We start from the raw sequence: 18454 nt of genomic DNA on the forward strand, positions 1-18454 counted from the left end.
GAACGTAACTGACCTCCTGGTCATTGGTGGATGCTCAAACACTGAGCCATGCTGGCTGGGATAGATCTTTTTTGTAAAAAGCTTCTTGGACAAACTTGTTTTAAATTAAATCTTAGTATTAATGAGATAAATTTACTGGCATGGAGAAAATGTGCTAGCAATATTTTTAGATAAACCCTAGCTGCTTCTAGTTTAGTATACATTCCACAAGTGACTAAAAAAAATTTTTTTTTAATTTATTTTTTGCATAGTAAAATTTCAGCTTGTTACATTATAAAGCCCTTATAGTTAACCTGTTAAGAGATGATTCAAGAAAGGAGCGCAGACCTAAGTTTCAAAATTCTAGCCCCTTAACTAGCTGTGTATAAGTTATGACAGGGGATTGTAAACTGGTTTCCTCCCCATCACCAAAATATGAAGAAAACTGCAAATTCTTCTAGATTATTTTAAGTTCAGGTTTTCCATTTAATGCTCTTCTCTACATTCAACTCAAAATTTTAAACATCTGGTTATTTTATAAGTTCTGACCAAAAAAACATTTTTGTGAATATATTTCAAATAATGGATACATTGGCAATAAGTGGAAATAGAGATATAGCCAAAAGTAAATAGTGAACAGGTTTTGAGATGTTTGAAATAAAAATGTTTAAAACTGAGCTTAGAAAAATGAATGCACAACTGATTCAAAAATATTTTATTTCTGAATAAAGACTACAATGGCTACAGGTACATGTCATTGATGCCTGTGCTTAAACTTCCCAGTGAGACACTGAACAGAGAAATGGAGATGGAATAAAGAGGGAAAAAGGAAGGACAAAGGATAAGAGCAGACACCAGAATAAAAACAGATTTACAACTGTAAAGTGTGGAGGAGAGGAGAGGAGAGCAAGGAAGAGCTGCACCCCCACCTCCTGCCTCAAGTGGGAGCCAAGAGAGGACTCCTGCAGAGTGAGACAGCAAGAGCAGGCCTTGCTTCTCTGGCTTCCATGCCACCTATGAGTAAGGATCCACAGCCCTGGGTGTTGCTGACAAGATCTCCCCAAAGACCATCAGCACTAATCTCATTATGCCTTTTATTCCTACTTAAATCTGTCACAAGAAGTCTACAACTTCCAAATCATCCCTTCTAAAAAGGTGAGCATTTCCCACCCTTCCTCAACAATGAAGCTTTTCTACACATTAGTCAGTCATAAGCAGTCACTGGCAGCCATTAACAAAATCCCCCGTATCCACTCACCTGCTACTTTGAGTCTCACCGAAACCTGGTTCTCCTCTGAGGATACTGCTTCCTCTGTACCCCTTTAAGGTGGTGAATTTTCCTCTCCCAGAGTCTGTCCTTCTTGCTACTCACTGCCAACTCCAGTCCACTGGCTGGCCCTCCTCCCCCAAACCCCCAACTCTGAATATCATGTACCAGGTGATACCACCACCTACCCCTCTTTACTGCAGACATCTAATGATTGTAGTCACTCCCCTCACTTTCTGAAGAGCTAAGCTTTGGCTCAGTGCTGCCCTCTCCAATACTAACTTGTCATAGTTCTTGGTGATTTCAATAGCCACACAGATGACCCTTCCAACACTCTGCTCCACTCAGTTAAGGAAGTGCTCCACTATTTTTCCATTGTAAAGGCATATTTTTTCCTTTGTAATGATAGTAATTTGTGGAGTGTGTGAATATTCTGTTTCCCAACATTACCTGGTTAGCCTTCATTGGTGATCGCCTGCTTGAGCCTGTTATATTGTTGGTTGCAAACTGCTGATTCTTCTACTTCATTCTAGTTGTTATACCCATATACCTGTTATCTGCCTCCTTAATATTTACCCTTAAGGAATGAAACTCCTGATGGTACTATACCGTATAACCTAACGTAAAAACATAGGACATTTAAATAGCCTAAACTAAAATTCCTCTTAAAAACAAACCAACCAAACCATACTCCAGCAAGTGTTAGTGATCAAGAGTACTTATTTTTCTGAAGCACTTAATATTTTGGAGATTCAAGACATAGAAAAACCAATGAATGACACGGTGTAATCTCATACTGGCATTGTGTGACTTCCTGAAGTATAACATCACAAAAGTCCTAAGGTTCGTGGTAATTGTTACTGAGAACATATATTTCTTAAGACACAAATCTAACGAAATACACATATGATGCGAATAATACTGTGCAGCTCGTAAGGTACCTTCATAAGTACTCATATTAAGCAAGAAAGGTATTAATAGTCGCACTATCCAAATAAGTAAACTGAGGTCCTATAAGATTAGTTTACTTTTCTCAATTAACATATCTAATATGTAAAAGACTCTTTACGTTTACAAACACAATTGCATGTAAGGACATGCCAAGGATTCACAGGTAACAACAACCTATCTTGGGCCTTCAAAAATACTACAGTTAGCCCAACCAGTGTGGCTCAGTTGGTTGGAGCATCGTCCTATACACTGAAAGGTTGTGGGTTCGATTCCTAGTTAAGCACATACCTGGGTTGCAGGTTCAATTCCTAGAACAGGAGGCAACTGATCAATGTTTCTCTCTCATATCAGTGATTCTTTCCCTGTCTCTCTCTCCCTTCCCCATCTATAAAATCAGTGAGCATGTCCTTGGGTGAAGATAAAAAAAAAAAAAAAAAAAAAAAAAAAAGGCACTACAGTTAAAGACTAAACAAGGCATTATATCTCAGAATGTTAATTTTCTTCCATTCAACTAACAGTAAAATATATATACACAATGCTGACGAAAATTCCATGGAACTGGCACTTCTACTCATTGTTGAAGGCTTTATAAACTGTTACAATCCAATTCCATTTCTGGGAAGCTATCCTATGAAAATAATTCAAAATATGGCAAAAGCTATAGATTATTTATAACATCCTAGATGCTTGGCATCTGAGATTTAAAATTTGGGTTTTGACAGTGGTAGTTTTAACAGCTTGTGAGAGAACCACAGGTTGATCTACAGCATATGTAAAGTTCCTAAGTGAGTGAGGAAGTCACATAACTAACTAGTAAGTCAGCCTGACTGCCAGCATTAGCTTCTCCTTGTGGTCTCTACTAGCTCTCCAAGCATAGAGACAATTCTAAAATGGGGGTGGCTGGGGGAGTAGAAGAAAAGAGTCTTTGTTAAAAAATTGTTTTTAAAAGTAAAAATCCCTAAAATAGTAAGCCAATTATTTGGCTGGTAATGAAAGCAAAGAGATCTAAGAAAGTACTGATATTTGTGGGTTTGGAATCGGTAACAGCCTTAGGTCACATTTCTTTTCAATGCCTTAGTTCCACTGTAGTGAAAGATTAGAAATATGATTAAATAATCAACAATAGAGAAATGGTCAATTAAACCACAAATATCTAATTATTCAGTGGCTGAATTAGAGTAATGGAATTACAGATAATGTCTTTTACATTTCAAAATATTTTATGACATTAATATTACATCCAGAAATAAAAGTCAAGATAAAAATGTACTGCTAAATGGAAGAGGGAGCAGCTCGTAATTCACTTCATGAGGTCAACATTATTCCTATATCAAAAACTAACAACACTGTAATAAACGAAAACTGTAGACAAATAGCCCTCATGAACATAGGTGCAGAATCTTTAACAAAATATTACCAAATTGAGTCTAGAACTATATGAGGTTTATCCCAAGAAAACTACTGCTTAAAATTTCCAGTTATAGACACAAGTGTAAAGACTACTTTTCGGTATTTGCACTACATTCTGTGTTAATAAAGACAAAGGTTAGATTTGGTTCACTCAATGTAACTGAAATATCTGCTATAAATCTTCTCAATCAAGTTAATTTTAAATTTCTCAGTCAACTGAATACCTCAATAAAAAATATGTTCATTTAAAATACCTTAAGTTTATTCTAAAATTAGAATTAAACTATAATTACAACATATTTGACTTTAAAGATAGAATTCAACATCTGTTAGAATAATACAGTCAAGGACCTCACATGAAGCATCCCGAGCAGTATGGTTGTACTGCCTATTGTGAGACTTAGTGACAAAGTGTGCTCATTCCCTTAAAGCAGCCTTTGTGCTCTTTTGCTGGGCAATTCTAATAATATAGAGAATTCCTCTCTATAATACTTTGACATCTACTTTCCTTCAACTTTTATCCACTGGCAAAAGCACCTACTTCTGAGATAATAAGAGATTAAATCTTCATTTACATATTCATCCCCTAAGTACTTGAAAATAATTATTAAGTCACTTTTTAGGCTTTTCTTATTCAGGATAAATTAACTGAACTCTCTCAACCACTGTTCATATGATAATGTTACCAAACTTTATTTTTTACCAATACTTCCTGCAAAAGCCAAACATTTAAAACAAATGGGTTACAACATAGCACCGCTTTCCTATAGGAATATGCAGGAGACTTGTCTATCCTAATATTTTTACTACAATAGTCAATTTTCAAACATTAAAATATGCTGTTTTTCCCCCAAGTAAAAATATTAATTGTAAGTGCAAAAACATACTAGTTGTAAGAAACAGAAAGAACTGAATATAGAATGCTTAATTTTTAAGCAATGGTGTTATTAGTATTCTTTCATCTAGAGACTGAAAGAACTGAATCCTTGTCTAAAACTATATCTAGTTTTAAAAGATAAAAAAGCAGTAATCTACAAAATCAATATTATTTGCAAAGGTAAAGGTTGATTTGTCCAGGATTGTTGAAAACCTGTATACATTAGGAAACAATCCTCATTTACCCTCACTTTTATCTTTGTTTAGCTTCAACATGGTCTTAATTAGTATTGTACTACCCTAAGAAAAAGCTGAACAGTTCAATGCAGTTAAAAAATCACTTACTATGCCGTACTTTTTTGACTGTTCACAGCAAAACTGAGATGGGAAACTAAGCATTACCTTATTTTGTACTAGTGAAACTTCACTAATTAATTAAGGCTTACTGAGGTTATGGGTGAAGAGTCCACTTATGAATTACATAGTTTGAAAAAAGTTTAATGAATTTAGAACACAAGGTACCTGGATTCAAGTTTCTATATTCTGGAATCAAACCTAGGAAGGTTCACTTTCATAGAGGGACAGGAATAATTTGTAGTTAGTAAATCAAAGAAACCTAGAATAAGCTGGCAAGAGTCAAAACACTTGTCCCCAAGTAATTGGGAATTAAATGATGTAGCAAATACCATGTTAACGTCCTCCACAAAACGGTCCTGGAAAATAAGACTTTTAAAGTTCATGTTTCCAAAGATGAGTTAATCTTTCCCATCACATGTCAAATGCACACAATATCCTAAAACGAAGAAAAAGAAGTCAACATTTAGTCAGTATCTAATCCTTACCTGGAACCCACTTAATTTCCATTTCCATATCATTTTCTTTGCTTTTCTTTTCTTTTTCTTGAATAACTTGCAAGAGTTGCCTATATTTAGCAATTTGCTCTTCATCATCTTTCTGACATTTTTTTGTTTTTCCGTCGTCTTCTTCATTGACTTCATCATCACCTAACAAAAAAAAAATCAATTTCATTTAATACACAGGAATGATTCATGTGTATTAAATCTCAATTCCACTGTTTAAATCTCAATCTAGCACCCTCCTAAAAGATGCTGTCAGACATACTGTAATAACAGAATATCAAAATCAGGCCCAAACATATTACTAAATGAACTGAATCAAAAAGTTAGGTTTTGTTTATAATAAAAATCACTTGCAATGTAAGTTAGCACTGTCATGGTAGTACATGTGGCAATCTCCCTTTTTATTAAAAATCATATTTAAAAATAATTCTGTAGTCATGTATCATCCTTGAACTTCTATTCCCCATAGCAGGACAGCAGGAATGACATTTTACCCCTCTTCATGTTCTCCACCATCCACCAAAGCTTTAAAATGTTATGGTCACTAGAAGGAGGCTAGCTATTGCTGGGATGCATCTCATACATGGATTTAGCTGTTCAGGCTGAAGAGACAGACAAAGAAAGTTGCCTGTAGTCCAAAACAAAGAATAACGAGTCCTTTCGATCTGATGGCAAGCAAGTATGCTTACTCTCAGAATCTCAATACATTAATACAAATGAATAAGTTAGAAGTTTATTCAATGAATTTTCCTGTGTGGAAAAAAATATTCACATTTCCGTTTCCTGATTTTATAAAAATAATTAGAATACAAAAGAACAGTATAAAATTCATGGGTAACAAATACCAAAGAAAATGAATATGTGAAAAGTTTGTTTGCTCTCTATTTACACTGTAATTCTCCAAGGCAAAAGCATAAATTAAGAACCTGGGTTTTAATGCAAAACATACATACTTACTGAATTGACTAAATGTCTCAGTAAAAATTTAAAAGTAGCAAAAAGAAGACCCTCTTTTCTATGAGTTATGGCTAACTGGTAACTAAAAGTGTCCGACATTATCAAGCATTTAGCTCTGAAACATCAATGTTAACAGACTGTCCTTACATTTTTAAAAAGGTGATATGGAAAAAAGATTGGTTAAGTAAATGTTTTTACAGTTTTATTCTCTAAATGAATAAAAAATAGTCCAGGACATTCTTTCCATCCTATCACACTTTTACATTTTCACTCAAACAGCTGAAATTCATTTTTTTCCTGTTTGTGCTTTGTGCCACAATAATAATGTTGGATGGAATTCTGTCATGTATCCCGTAATTCAATGGATAAAACATCAGGAACACATTAACAAAATGGCAATGTAGTTCTTTCTATTAAAAGCTTACTTCTGAAAACATAATTAGAAGCAAGCTCCTTCCAGGTTGAAATTTTAGTGGTAAGTCTCTGATGGCCTACTTTAAATTGATTTTTTCCAGTACTGAAATTTACTTTCTGAAGCCCTAAAATGTGGGGTAATTCATGTAGGTCTGTTTTTTCCCAATTCAAGGACAATACTTTTTGAAAGCCTTAATACTATACAATGAGTGAAAAAATTATTTGTAACAGTAAGAAGCCCTGCTATGACCTCTTGTAAACAACACCAGGAACATCTAATAACTCTAGGGCATTAAAATATACTATTGTATCTAACAGAGGTACTGAAGTACAGATTAAAGTAAGCTTGCAATCAATTAAAATACTGAAGAAAAATACATGCTTTAAGTAACTTAATGAGTAGTATATTTCAAACAAAAAGCCATTAATCCTTAAAGGTTTTAGAAGTAAAAATATATGATGTGAGGTAGTATGCTAAGCACTATGTGTACATTATCACCATCTTTCCAACCATGAGCCAGGTACTATTAGGATTCTCATCTTATAGCTATGGAAAGAAATGCACAGGGGCTAAAAAACATAACCTATATAACTTCGCAATGTGTGAAGTCAGGACTTGAAACCAGCAGAGCCCAAGATGTTAACAAAAATATACTGACAAATCAATGCTTATTTTCCCACAATATCAGCTGTCCAATGTTAATGTCACTTAAAAAATCGAATTCACTTCTCTCAAACCAATCAAAAGAAAGCTATTTGAAAACTTGCACCTAATCTTCACAAGTGTACATGGAATGTCGTTCTTTTCCCTTATCTTAGAGCTGCTAGAGAAGAAAAACTAGCCGAAATTTTCAGTAAAGTGCTAAGTGACCACACAGGTACGCAAATAAAAAGAAAATGTAAATACATTAGTATATCTGGGGGCAGAAAAGACATAAAGGCTATTTGAAAAAGGACTTGGCTGTTCCATATACACTAGAAATAAAATGGATACTCAATTGTTTGGGATGCCAAAGAAATTAACAAGCAACACCCACTCATGCCTTAAAAAAAACATGAAGGCTTTTGTGACCAATGTAACTACCAGTGTGAATCATATACTTTTTCAATGACTATTAAATACCTAAGCAATGGTTTTATTAACATGAGATGTCTGAACAAAGAAACTAGAATAATTAAACGTGATTTTCCATTCTATGTGTGGAACACAGTACAAAAGTGGTACTTTACAAAATACTTAGAAAAATGAAGTAATATCTGCAGTAGTCTAAAAGGGATGGTGATAGCCCAATCATAGGGTATTTCTTAAGAAAGCTAAGGTTTAATGGACCTATGATAATACTGGAAAAGCACTTTAGGATTTAAGTTCATGTTTAGGTTATAAAAACAATACATATGTAAAAGGAATTGCAAAAAGGATAGCTAGGAAAATGTTAAGCAACAAATAAAACAGTATTTATTCCTGCTATTTTAGAACATTTATATTATTGTTTAACGTTTATGGTACTTTATTTGCTGTCGGAACCAAATCTCTTACTCATAATTTTGCATGACTGGAATTCTTCTATTAGATAAGAAGAATGAAGATGTCAAGAGATCAGTGAGATACAGTAGTATCAACCAAAAACTGATAAAAAATTATAATCAAGCAACCAAATTTCTAAACAGAGCCAGCCCAGCCAGGCATGGCTCAGCAGTTGAGCGATCGGGGTTCAATTCCCGGTCAGGGCACATGTCTGGGTTGGGGGCTAGGCTGCCGATCAATGACTCTCTCATCATTGATGTTTCTATCTCTCTTTCTCCCTCTCCCTTCCTCTCTCTGAAATCAATAAAGATATATTTAAAAATAAATAAATAATAAATAAACAGAGCCAGATCCAGTAAAGGGAAAAAGGGGTGTTTTGAATCTATTTTTAAAAATTGAGTTATTTTAAGCAAACAGCATATATAATTTTAAAATATATCATTAATCATTTCAATCATCAATCTTTTTAAATAAAGATATAGATAATCTGAGAATTTGTGTGTCCATTAATGGTGAGCAAGGTACTTCAGACTAACACTTTCACTGAGGACAACAAATTGGATTAAATATTTAAAATTCTTTTTAAAAACTTCAGAGGTTTAGAGAATACTTCAGAAAACTGACAAATTAGTGAAGAGTAACAAAGCCAATATCAAGGAGAAGAGAGCACCACAGAGATGATCCCAGAGTTCAAGACCTATTTTAACCTGAGAGCATTTACTGATCCACAAAAGAAATAGCTGGCTCAGCGGTTGAGCATTGACCTAGAATTGAGGAGGTCATGGTTTGATTCCCGGTCAGGGCACATGCCCTGGTTGCGGGCTCGATCCCCAGTCAGGGGTGTGCAGGACGCAGCTGATCAATGACTCTCTCATCGTTGTTTCTATCTCCCTCTCTCCCTCTCCTTTCCTCTCACTGAAATCAATAAAGATATATTAAAAAAAAAAAGGAAAAGAAACAAAACTACAGCTTGGGCAGCCTGGCAGTGCCATGAGGACAAAAGTTAAAGACCAAAAAGGAGGGGGATTTCAACTAGTACCCCCACATTAAGCAGGGACCCAGAAGAATATATTCACATAGCAAGGGTCAAGCAGAAGTAAACCAGCCCTCATGAAGGCTTGTATCATTCACAAAATTCAGGAAATCTTAAAATGCAGTAATGTGATCCCAGAATGGCCAGAATAAATGAAGGTTCTCTCTGATGAGGTACTCTCACCTCAAATATCAAATTAGCACACAAAGTTAACCAGGCACACAAGTAAACAAAAGAGAACTATCTTATAAACAGAAATCAACCCCCCCAAATTTGAAATAGTGCAATTATCATAGACTATAAAACATACTTACTCTGTTTATGAAAATAAAACCTTTAAAAGTATCTGCAATGAGTAGAAAACTATAAAAAGATGTTAATTTGAAAAATAGCCAAATAGGACCTTTACAAGTAAAAAATACATTAACCAAAATTAAGAATTCAATGCATAGGTCTATCAGCATTTTCAACACTGCTAAAAAGAAAATTAGTAAACTGGAAGATTAGGTTAGAAAAAAATAACCAGAATGCAACAGAGAGACAATAGATAAAAATATAGGAGAATAGAAACATGGAAGTTACAGTGAAAAGATCTAACATATTTCATTGGAATCATAGGAGAGGGAAGAAGAAAGATCTCAATATGGCTAAGAATATTCCAAAATTGATGACAGATGCCTTGCCACAAATTCAAGAAACACAACAAACTCTAAGCCCAATAAATAAAATCTACGCTTAGCTGACAGTAAGACCACAGGACAAAGAGAGAAAACTTTAATAGCAGTTAAAGGAAAAAAATCCAGACAATCTTTAAAAGACCAAAAGAAGTTAAGCTGATAGCTGACTTCTCAAAAACAACGATGAAGCCAGAAACCAGCAGAATGTTATCATCAATGTGCAGCTGACAAGAACTGTCCACCTAGAATTTTTTATCAGTGAAAATATCTTCACAAGTGAAAGCAAAATAAAGACATTTTTAGACTAAACTAAAACTCAAGAGTCTGACACCAGCAGATACTACTGGAAATTATCAAGGATTTACTTAAGGCAGAAGAAAAATGATCCCAGAGAAAAGTATAAGATTTTAGAAAAAAATAAAGAGGAAAAGAAGTGGGGAAAATGTGGGTAAATTTAAACAAAGGAAGTCTAAAACTAAGAATAATATCCCGTGGGACTGAAAAACAGAGTCTACTTTCTAAATTAGTTGAGGAGAAAAATGGAATGTAAAAAATATTCAACTGATCCAAAAGAAGCTCTTTGTTTAAAAAAGGGGATGAAAAAAAGGAAAAAAAAAAGAAAAAAAAAGGGGGATGAAGTAAAGCATTTTACTAGTTTATTAAGAGACTGCAAAAACTGCATGAACCAAGACAAGTCTACAAACCAGGCTTTTTTGGTTAGGTCAAAGTTTTAAAAGAAATGTTTATGGTTAAAGCATTTCAGACTAAGAAAATACTTTTTAATGAAAGTTCTGATTACTATCTAAGGTGTATATAACATTATATGAGAGTATGCTTTGCAGACAGTTTAAAAATTAGTTTCGTACTCCCTTATAGGCTACTGCCAAAGACATATTTCCACTAATAAGTGTAGATTAGGCACCTAAATGCTTACACATGTAGACCACCAGAAGATTAACAAGTACCTTGTAGCCCATCTTCTATTTCCTCTTCATCTTCACTAGAGGAAGCTAAGTAGGCTTGAAAATCCATGTCCAAAAGCTCTTCCTTTTTAAACTTTCTGTTGAGCGTTGTAATTCTTTCATGATCAGTCTCATCCCAAGTGATCTCCACCTTTCACCAATGAAAAAGCAAAAACAATAAATAAAAATGAAAATGTCAGCCACCCAAATATTTATTATTGCCCTGGCTGGGTAGCTCAGTTGGTTAGAGCATCGTCCCGATTGTGGGTTCAATCCCTGGTGAGAGCACATACAAGAAGCAATCAATGAATGCATAAGTAAGTGGAATAAGAAACTGACGTTTCTCTCTCTCTCCCCCTTCCTACCCCCACCCCAAATCTTTTTTCCTTTAAATTTACCATTAATTTAGATGTTTAACAGTAAGCTGAAAAAGTTAAGACATTCTAAAACAGATAATAAATGACATGCTTAGTAAAAAGTATTCTATTTGTGGAAATAGAACCATTTCAATTAACCTGTATCTTCCACCTCCTAATTCTCTGATATATTTAAGGTACTCCATTATTGGGAGTAAAAATTCATCAGTATTTGCATTGTGTTGAGCAAAATTTTATTTTATTTTTTTAAATCCTCACCCAAGGTTTCCATTGATGTTTCAGAGAATGCAGGGGAGGGAGGAGGGGGTAGAGAGAGAAAGACAAAGAGCGATGTGAGAGACACATAGACTGGTTGCCGCCGGCATGCACCCAACTGGGATTGAGCCTGTAACCAAGGTATGTACCCTTGACCAGGAATCTAACCCGGGGCCCTTCGGTCCGTGGTCCAACGCTCTAACCGCTGAATCAAAACAGCCAGGGCGAAAATTTAAAATGTACTAGTGAAAATGTTAGCATTACTATGAATGAGTGAAAATATTTTTTTCAACTGGAGTTGTAGGTAGTTCAGGTCTACAAACTATGTGAAATCTGTTGACGAAGCTTTTACCACAATCTCAGTGGGGTCTATTTTCCAAAAAAGATTAATAGCCACTGTAGAAAGGCACCTATTGATTGGAAGTACAGTAAACTCCCATAATACAGGAATTCATCTATAATGTGATGGGTCTGGTGACTGGCTCCTGTCCTCTTGCAGCCTCCATTCCTACATAGGCTTGCCCTGGTCACTTTTTAGTCTTAAAAATAACATGACTCTACATTTTATGTGACTGAATCTTTTAGACTTCACTTATACATAATGGTGGGGTTTTACTAATCAAGGCTGCACAGTGCCCACCACAGCATACATATGACAGCATGGTGGTTTGTTACAAGAAACACAGTGGGAAGCCTGTATGGCTGCCAAAGAGTCCAGCTATGGATAGAAAGTTAATGTGGGGGAAGAGAAGAGAGAAGGTAGGCAGCAAAATAATAAACTAATTCAACAGAAATCTTTCGGCTGTGTGTTACTGAGCATTAATGCGACATCTAGCAGTCCTGAATTATTCCTTTTCAATTATTTTTTACAATTTTGGATCGTATCTGCAGAAAAAAATGTGTTCCTATTTTAAATTTCCACTAGTCATGTTTTAACTGGAATTTGAGGTAATCTTCCCACTACTCTCTAGGATATTAATAACTAACGCATTACTTATTATTAAAAAATCTAGTTGATTAAGAGTGCATGGGAAAGATAGAAGAGAAAAAAAGAAACATTCAAAGGTAACTGACTCAGGCTTAAAAGTATAACAAAAGTCTGTACATAGATTCAGACAGATGTGGTAGATAAAAAAGCAAATACACTATTTGTACTTGTGCATTAAAATTTTGAATACTGCCCATTTCTAGACATGCTATAGTAAATAGTACACAAAGTCTTTTCTTAAAACAATGGAGTCCAGCTACACATTTTTAAAAGTTAAGAAATACCGTTGATGTTCCCATTGCAGCAGATGTGAAATATTTTGGTTTATATGCTGTTAAATCCACTTCTGAGGCTACGTCCTTGGGCTCATCATCAAAAGTAATATCATCTGGTATAAACCTAAGAAACAAAGAAAAAATAAATGTATTTAAACATATGCTGCAGTAATAAACAACCAGAGTTTAGATTCTCTTCTAATTAGTTGTAGTTTATGCATACATACCATATAAAAGTTTCTACAGAACACACATGTAGATGAGACAAACAATGTTAGAAATAACCTTGGCACAAAACTTCTGAAATTCATAAGCTATAAATCTGTAATTCCATTAAATTTAAGTGAACTCTATGTAGGTAGAAACCCTGCATTAGGAGTCAGCTAATATAAGTCAGGTGCAAACACACATGGGTCCCTCATGTTTCAAAAAGAGACTCCTGATAGCACAGTCATTGGCATGCTACACAATATTCTGAAGATCAAAAAGAATTATTAATGGTTAAGTGTTTTGAATATAAAGTATCATATACATGAGGTGTCACTGAAAAGGACAAGCTTAAGGCTGATTCTTCAAGACTAAAAAATCCTAACAATCTTATCTTCCAATATTCCCCCACAAATAGATAGCTGTTAAATGTAAATTAGCCATTATAATTGTTAGGCAATTCTTAGGAATTAGACTAATAACTGGGGGTCTGGGGAAAGCAGAGTTAAATAACCCATGGTTACTGTATTTAGCATTTGTAATTTATATAAGAGATTTTAATCCCACAAAAAAAGCATATGCTGTATATTCCACCAACCAGCTTTTTTGGGGGAGGAATGGATAATCACGGTTCCTTACATCTATGTAACACCCTCCTCCAGCTGGACTTTTGCACATACTTAGTAGAAAAAAAAACAAATAGATTTGTTTTTGAGGCTATTATACTTAACTATAACTAATATGCATGTTTCTATATTTTGGGGCAGGTAAAAGTTTTCCCTAGATAACAGGATGGCAGCAGAAAAGTCTATTTTCTTTTATAAATGACAAAATAAAACAGTGAATGTAAAGTTTTTCCATGGTCATTGATTTGACTTTCTAGGCACTGACAGAGCTTATTCTAACACTGCATGGAAATGTCCCAAAAAGGAAACAGAAAGAAGAGAACACTCCTGAAAAGAACATGTTAACATAAATTCATGTACCCAGAGTTTGACATTCTAACAAATGTTTGGTAACTACTATTTAAACATTTGAAACAAGCACCTCCTATTGAAACTGTTAACAGAAAAGAGAAGGAAACAGCTTGCTTTACGAGATATGCCCTTCTTGCTATATACTTACGCATGCTAAAATCCTACCCCAAATTATTAATTTCAATATTTTTATTTGTATTTTTCTACCAGCTGGAATGCCTTTAAAAAGTATGAAAGCCATAGTGACTATGAATTGATGCATTTTTTCCCCCCTAAAACATTTCATTTTGAGAACAAAGTCTCTAACAAACCTGCATACAAAGAAGTGGTTTCTATTCAAAAGTGTCACAGCAGAGTGGTTTACTGGGTTCCAAAGGACTAGGCTCCCGATAAAAGGGCACAGTAGTTCAGCTCCCCATTTCCTTTGAACTGGCATTCACCACACCTAAGGTTTTTCAGCTCTGGGTCAGTGAAGCCTGAGCACGTGGTGAAAATAATGCCCAAGTCTGAAGATAATGCCAGCAATTCTATCCATCTGTTCACTGAGCAGCACTTAGAGCAGTGCTGTTCAACAGAACTTTCTGTGATGATGGCAATGTTCTGTGTTTAAGCAAACAAATTTTAAGTTAAATTTTTTTTTTTCCACAGTCCCCTACTACCACAAATTATGCAGTTGCATTTCCCACAGACTTGGGGAAATTGCAGGGGTTCAGCACATCAGGAGTGCAATAGATAAGTCCTGCCTTGGGAAAACCACCTTTGTATCATGGCATCTCCCCTGCCAGGTATTTTTAAATTTTTAATTAAATAAATTTTAATAGCCAGATGTGCCTAGTGGCTACTGTATTGGACAACACAGATCTAAAGGTACCAGTTTATTAGCAAATTCCTTTGCCCCTGCTTCAATGCTATTTTAAAAGTAATTCACCTGGTTTCTAGTTCTCAAAGACAGTTGCAAAGAAACATGAATACATATGACCCATCATCCCAAAAACATAGCCAGCATATCTGTAAGGACATAAATGTGGGGTGGCTTATACAAAATACTCTGGCATTTCCTCATTCGTTTTCTTTCTTCAGAGTGATGTTCCATAGGACAGAGTTTGTCCAAAAGCAACTCTTTCAGAATATGAAACACAGAGCACCACCAGTTCTAATATTTTACTTCTTATAATCACATTTACTACAAGATTAAATTGGTAAGACACACACTGGGTTACCTTAGATCTACGAACGAACAACTACTTTCGAATTCCAGGCCATCACAATCCTCATAAAGTTTAGCAGCTGTTTCAGGAGAATCACAGTCTACTACTGCATAACAGTATTTCAAACGTTTAAATTGATAATCTCTCAATTTTTCTCTAGAGGTCCTAAAAATGGAAAAATTCACTAAGGTTACTTATATAGGAACACAAATATCTATCTCCCTTTAAAAGATAAATGTAATTGTTTCAAGAAAAATATATTACAACCTTCATACCAATCCATCCTTCCTTCATGACTTTGCCTTTATGAACATTAAACACTTAATTTATTATGTTGACAAGGTACAAACTAGGTATTTTGTTTGGAATTTGGTATCTGGAAAGGGAGAGTATAGGCATTACAAATGCTTACCAATTATTTTAGTTTTCAGAAGTTATTTTTTTTGTTTTGGTACCATATACACCCTTCTCAAATAAAACTGATGGACAAACACTTTATTATAAAATATACTAAGAAAGAATTTGCTCTAGTTATAAAAAAAATTATGTGTTGTCAAGTCTGAACGGTTATAAGTTTAATTTTACTTAACTACAACATATTCTTGGAGGGTCTTCATCCACTCTCTTCTGCCACCAATAATATGGTATTTAACCACCATTTTTATTAAGTGCACATATAGCTCCACCTAGTGGTTTAAAAACTAACATTTTTTTCTGTTACATTATCTTGACAAAGAAGTGATCAGTCTTTTTGTATTTAATACTCAAATTAGAAAAATTACATAATTTGAAGGCAAATAGTTTCAATGTCATTTATGTGGAAATCTACATCCTAGAAAAAAATCAGTGATGATTTTAATGAATACAGAAATAGATATAGACATACAAAATACTGTTGGAATAGTGTTTCATCTTAATTTGCTTTGCAAGCTGTTTTAACTATGAATGGCACATGTACACCTGAGTCCTAACTTTTAAAGTGGTGGGAATTCTGAATTAGTAACATGAACTTGTATGGTTTAGTTTTGTTATCTACAGTGATTTAATACCAGTCCTTCTCAGGGGCATCCTCAGGAATAGTCAGTAACTCCACTGGTCCTCGAGCTTGTTCTTCCTTCATCCTCTCCTTTCCAAACTCCGAAAAATATATCTAAACACAGAAAGCAACTTCAGTGCAATTTATACTTTCTTTTTCTTTCAACACCCAGACCTGTCAAAGTCAGTAACTAATTTACAGCTGGACTCAATGAAAACAGCAAGGATAACTCACTTTCAAACCCACTACAGAAAGCGAAAGCATCCTGAAGAATCTCCTTAAAAATAGCAGGAGATTTGGGCAGGAGATTAACAGATGTGGGGCTTGGGAACAAAAACAGGACATGTCCTCCATTCATCAGCTGGGACAAGGGGGTTTAGGGCTCCAAAGAAAAAATTAAGAAAAGCAAAATAAGATTCTAAGCTCAAGAAACTCAACGCAAATACACACACACAAAATGACTGGATTAACTAGTTTACATAAAATATACAAAAATTGATTAAAGAAATATATAAAACAGCCCAGCTGGACGTGGCACATGCCCAGGTTGCGGGCTGCAGCCGATCAATGACTCTCTCATCATTGATGTTTCTCTCTCTCTCCCTCTCCCTTCCTCTCTCTGAAATCAATAAAGATATATTAAAAAATATATATATATAAAAATAATGAAGAAAAACAATTTTGTAATACCCACCTTATTGCTAAGTCATATCATTTAGCGAATGCTTTCTTTAAAGACATTCCTTTTAATAGAAGGAACTGATGACAATCTTATCACATAGATTAGATATATATAGTCTTGGTATAAGAAAAAGGATTCATCCTTACTAGGATTTGATATTTTTATTTCTTGGCTACTTTTGAGAGTCAAGAAATATAACTGCATTAATCTGCACTGTCTTGACACTCCTGGACTTAATATACATTTAACAAATACATATTTTTTGGAATTGTGAGAAATATGCAATTTATCAACTGGGGATGAGTTTTTCTTACTACTTTGAGTTGTATGTAATAGGATTTGATGTAACATTTTAAAATATATATGTAATCACATCTGTTGATTCTTTCTTTGTGTTTTTTCCCTCCTCTTTTCTAAGTCTAGAATTTCTACTACCAATCTCCTGAAACAGAAGATTTAACAAAAACACAATTCCATTTCTGTGGTTTGGTTTTTAATATTTTCCCCTTACTTCATCTGGAATTTATTTTGGGCTCTCATGAGTTGGGGATCTGAACTATAAGTTCTTATGCAAAGACCTGTCCCAATACCATGCTCTACCTCATCACCTAAACTCTTTATCTATTCCATTCCATTAAATTGTCCCCTTATTTTTACCCAAAACTGTTAATTCTCATGGCATTATAAAATGTTTAGATATTACAACTGGTAGGATCCTTTTATACTGGTATGATTTCTCAAAAAGTTATTAGTAACCCTTACTTATTTATTCTTTTAGATGATACTGGTATCCTTTTTCTTAACTTTCACCTGGACTGAGATTTTGATAGAAACTACACTAAAACTGTAGCTCTAACATCTTAAATAATTAAACATAATACATAATAATTATTTAGAGCTGCTTCAGGCATTGTACTAAATACTCAGTGTAAGATCCTTTTCATTCAATCCTTACAACTATACTAGGAAGTAGTATTGTTATATCTACTTGTCAGATGAGAAAACACATATGAGAGATTAATAAAATGCCCAAGTTCCTGTAACATTTATCAGAATCAAGATTTAAACCCCCCAAAAAGCAACAAACAAAACAAAAGATCTGAATGTAGGTCTGTCATACTGCAAAGCCTGGATTCTTTATAACAATGCTGGTTCTCTAAAAATATGGTATCTCAAAATTAAAGTTTTTCAAATTTATCAAGTGTTATAGTTTACTTCATATAGGTCATGTGTTTAAGGTAAATCCCAAGGATTTTATATTTCTGATGCTAATAAAAATAGGATTTTTTCTTAATTGGTTAATGCTTATAAAAAGAATGCAATTTATTTTTTAAATATTTATGTTATACCCTTCCTGAGCTTATCATAGGTTCTCTATTGACTTACTTGAATTTTTAAATTATATACAATCATATAACCCATCAATAATAACAATCTCATTTCTTATTATCAAGAATAATTTTACCTCTTCCTTTCTTTTATTATACCTGTTATATCAGTTTCATGCCTAACTGTATTAAACAATTTCCAGGTAAATT

At 34.2% G+C, this 18454-nt stretch overlaps 1 protein-coding gene and 1 pseudogene across 4 annotated transcripts in view; both read right to left on the reverse strand.

Annotated features, from left to right (window-relative positions):
- Window positions 1-18454, reverse strand: part of ESF1 (ESF1 nucleolar pre-rRNA processing protein) — a 50812-nt gene that overhangs the window by 25635 nt on the left and 6723 nt on the right. For all 4 annotated transcript variants that reach the window (XM_087818875.1, XM_016212005.2, XM_016212007.2 and 1 more), the window contains exons 5-9: window positions 16248-16348; window positions 15211-15363; window positions 12816-12930; window positions 10915-11062; window positions 5326-5487 (exon numbers count right to left, since the gene is read on the reverse strand). In XM_087818875.1, the coding sequence (XP_087675001.1) occupies window positions 5326-5487; window positions 10915-11062; window positions 12816-12930; window positions 15211-15363; window positions 16248-16348 (679 nt within the window). The remainder of the gene's footprint in view (window positions 1-5325; window positions 5488-10914; window positions 11063-12815; window positions 12931-15210; window positions 15364-16247; window positions 16349-18454) is intronic.
- LOC148092723 (U1 spliceosomal RNA) lies at window positions 14635-14783 on the reverse strand (annotated as a pseudogene).

The sequence above is a fragment of the Miniopterus natalensis genome, chromosome 7 (assembly GCF_054644295.1).
Source record: "Miniopterus natalensis isolate mMinNat1 chromosome 7, mMinNat1.hap1, whole genome shotgun sequence".
NCBI lineage: Eukaryota > Metazoa > Chordata > Mammalia > Chiroptera > Miniopteridae > Miniopterus > Miniopterus natalensis.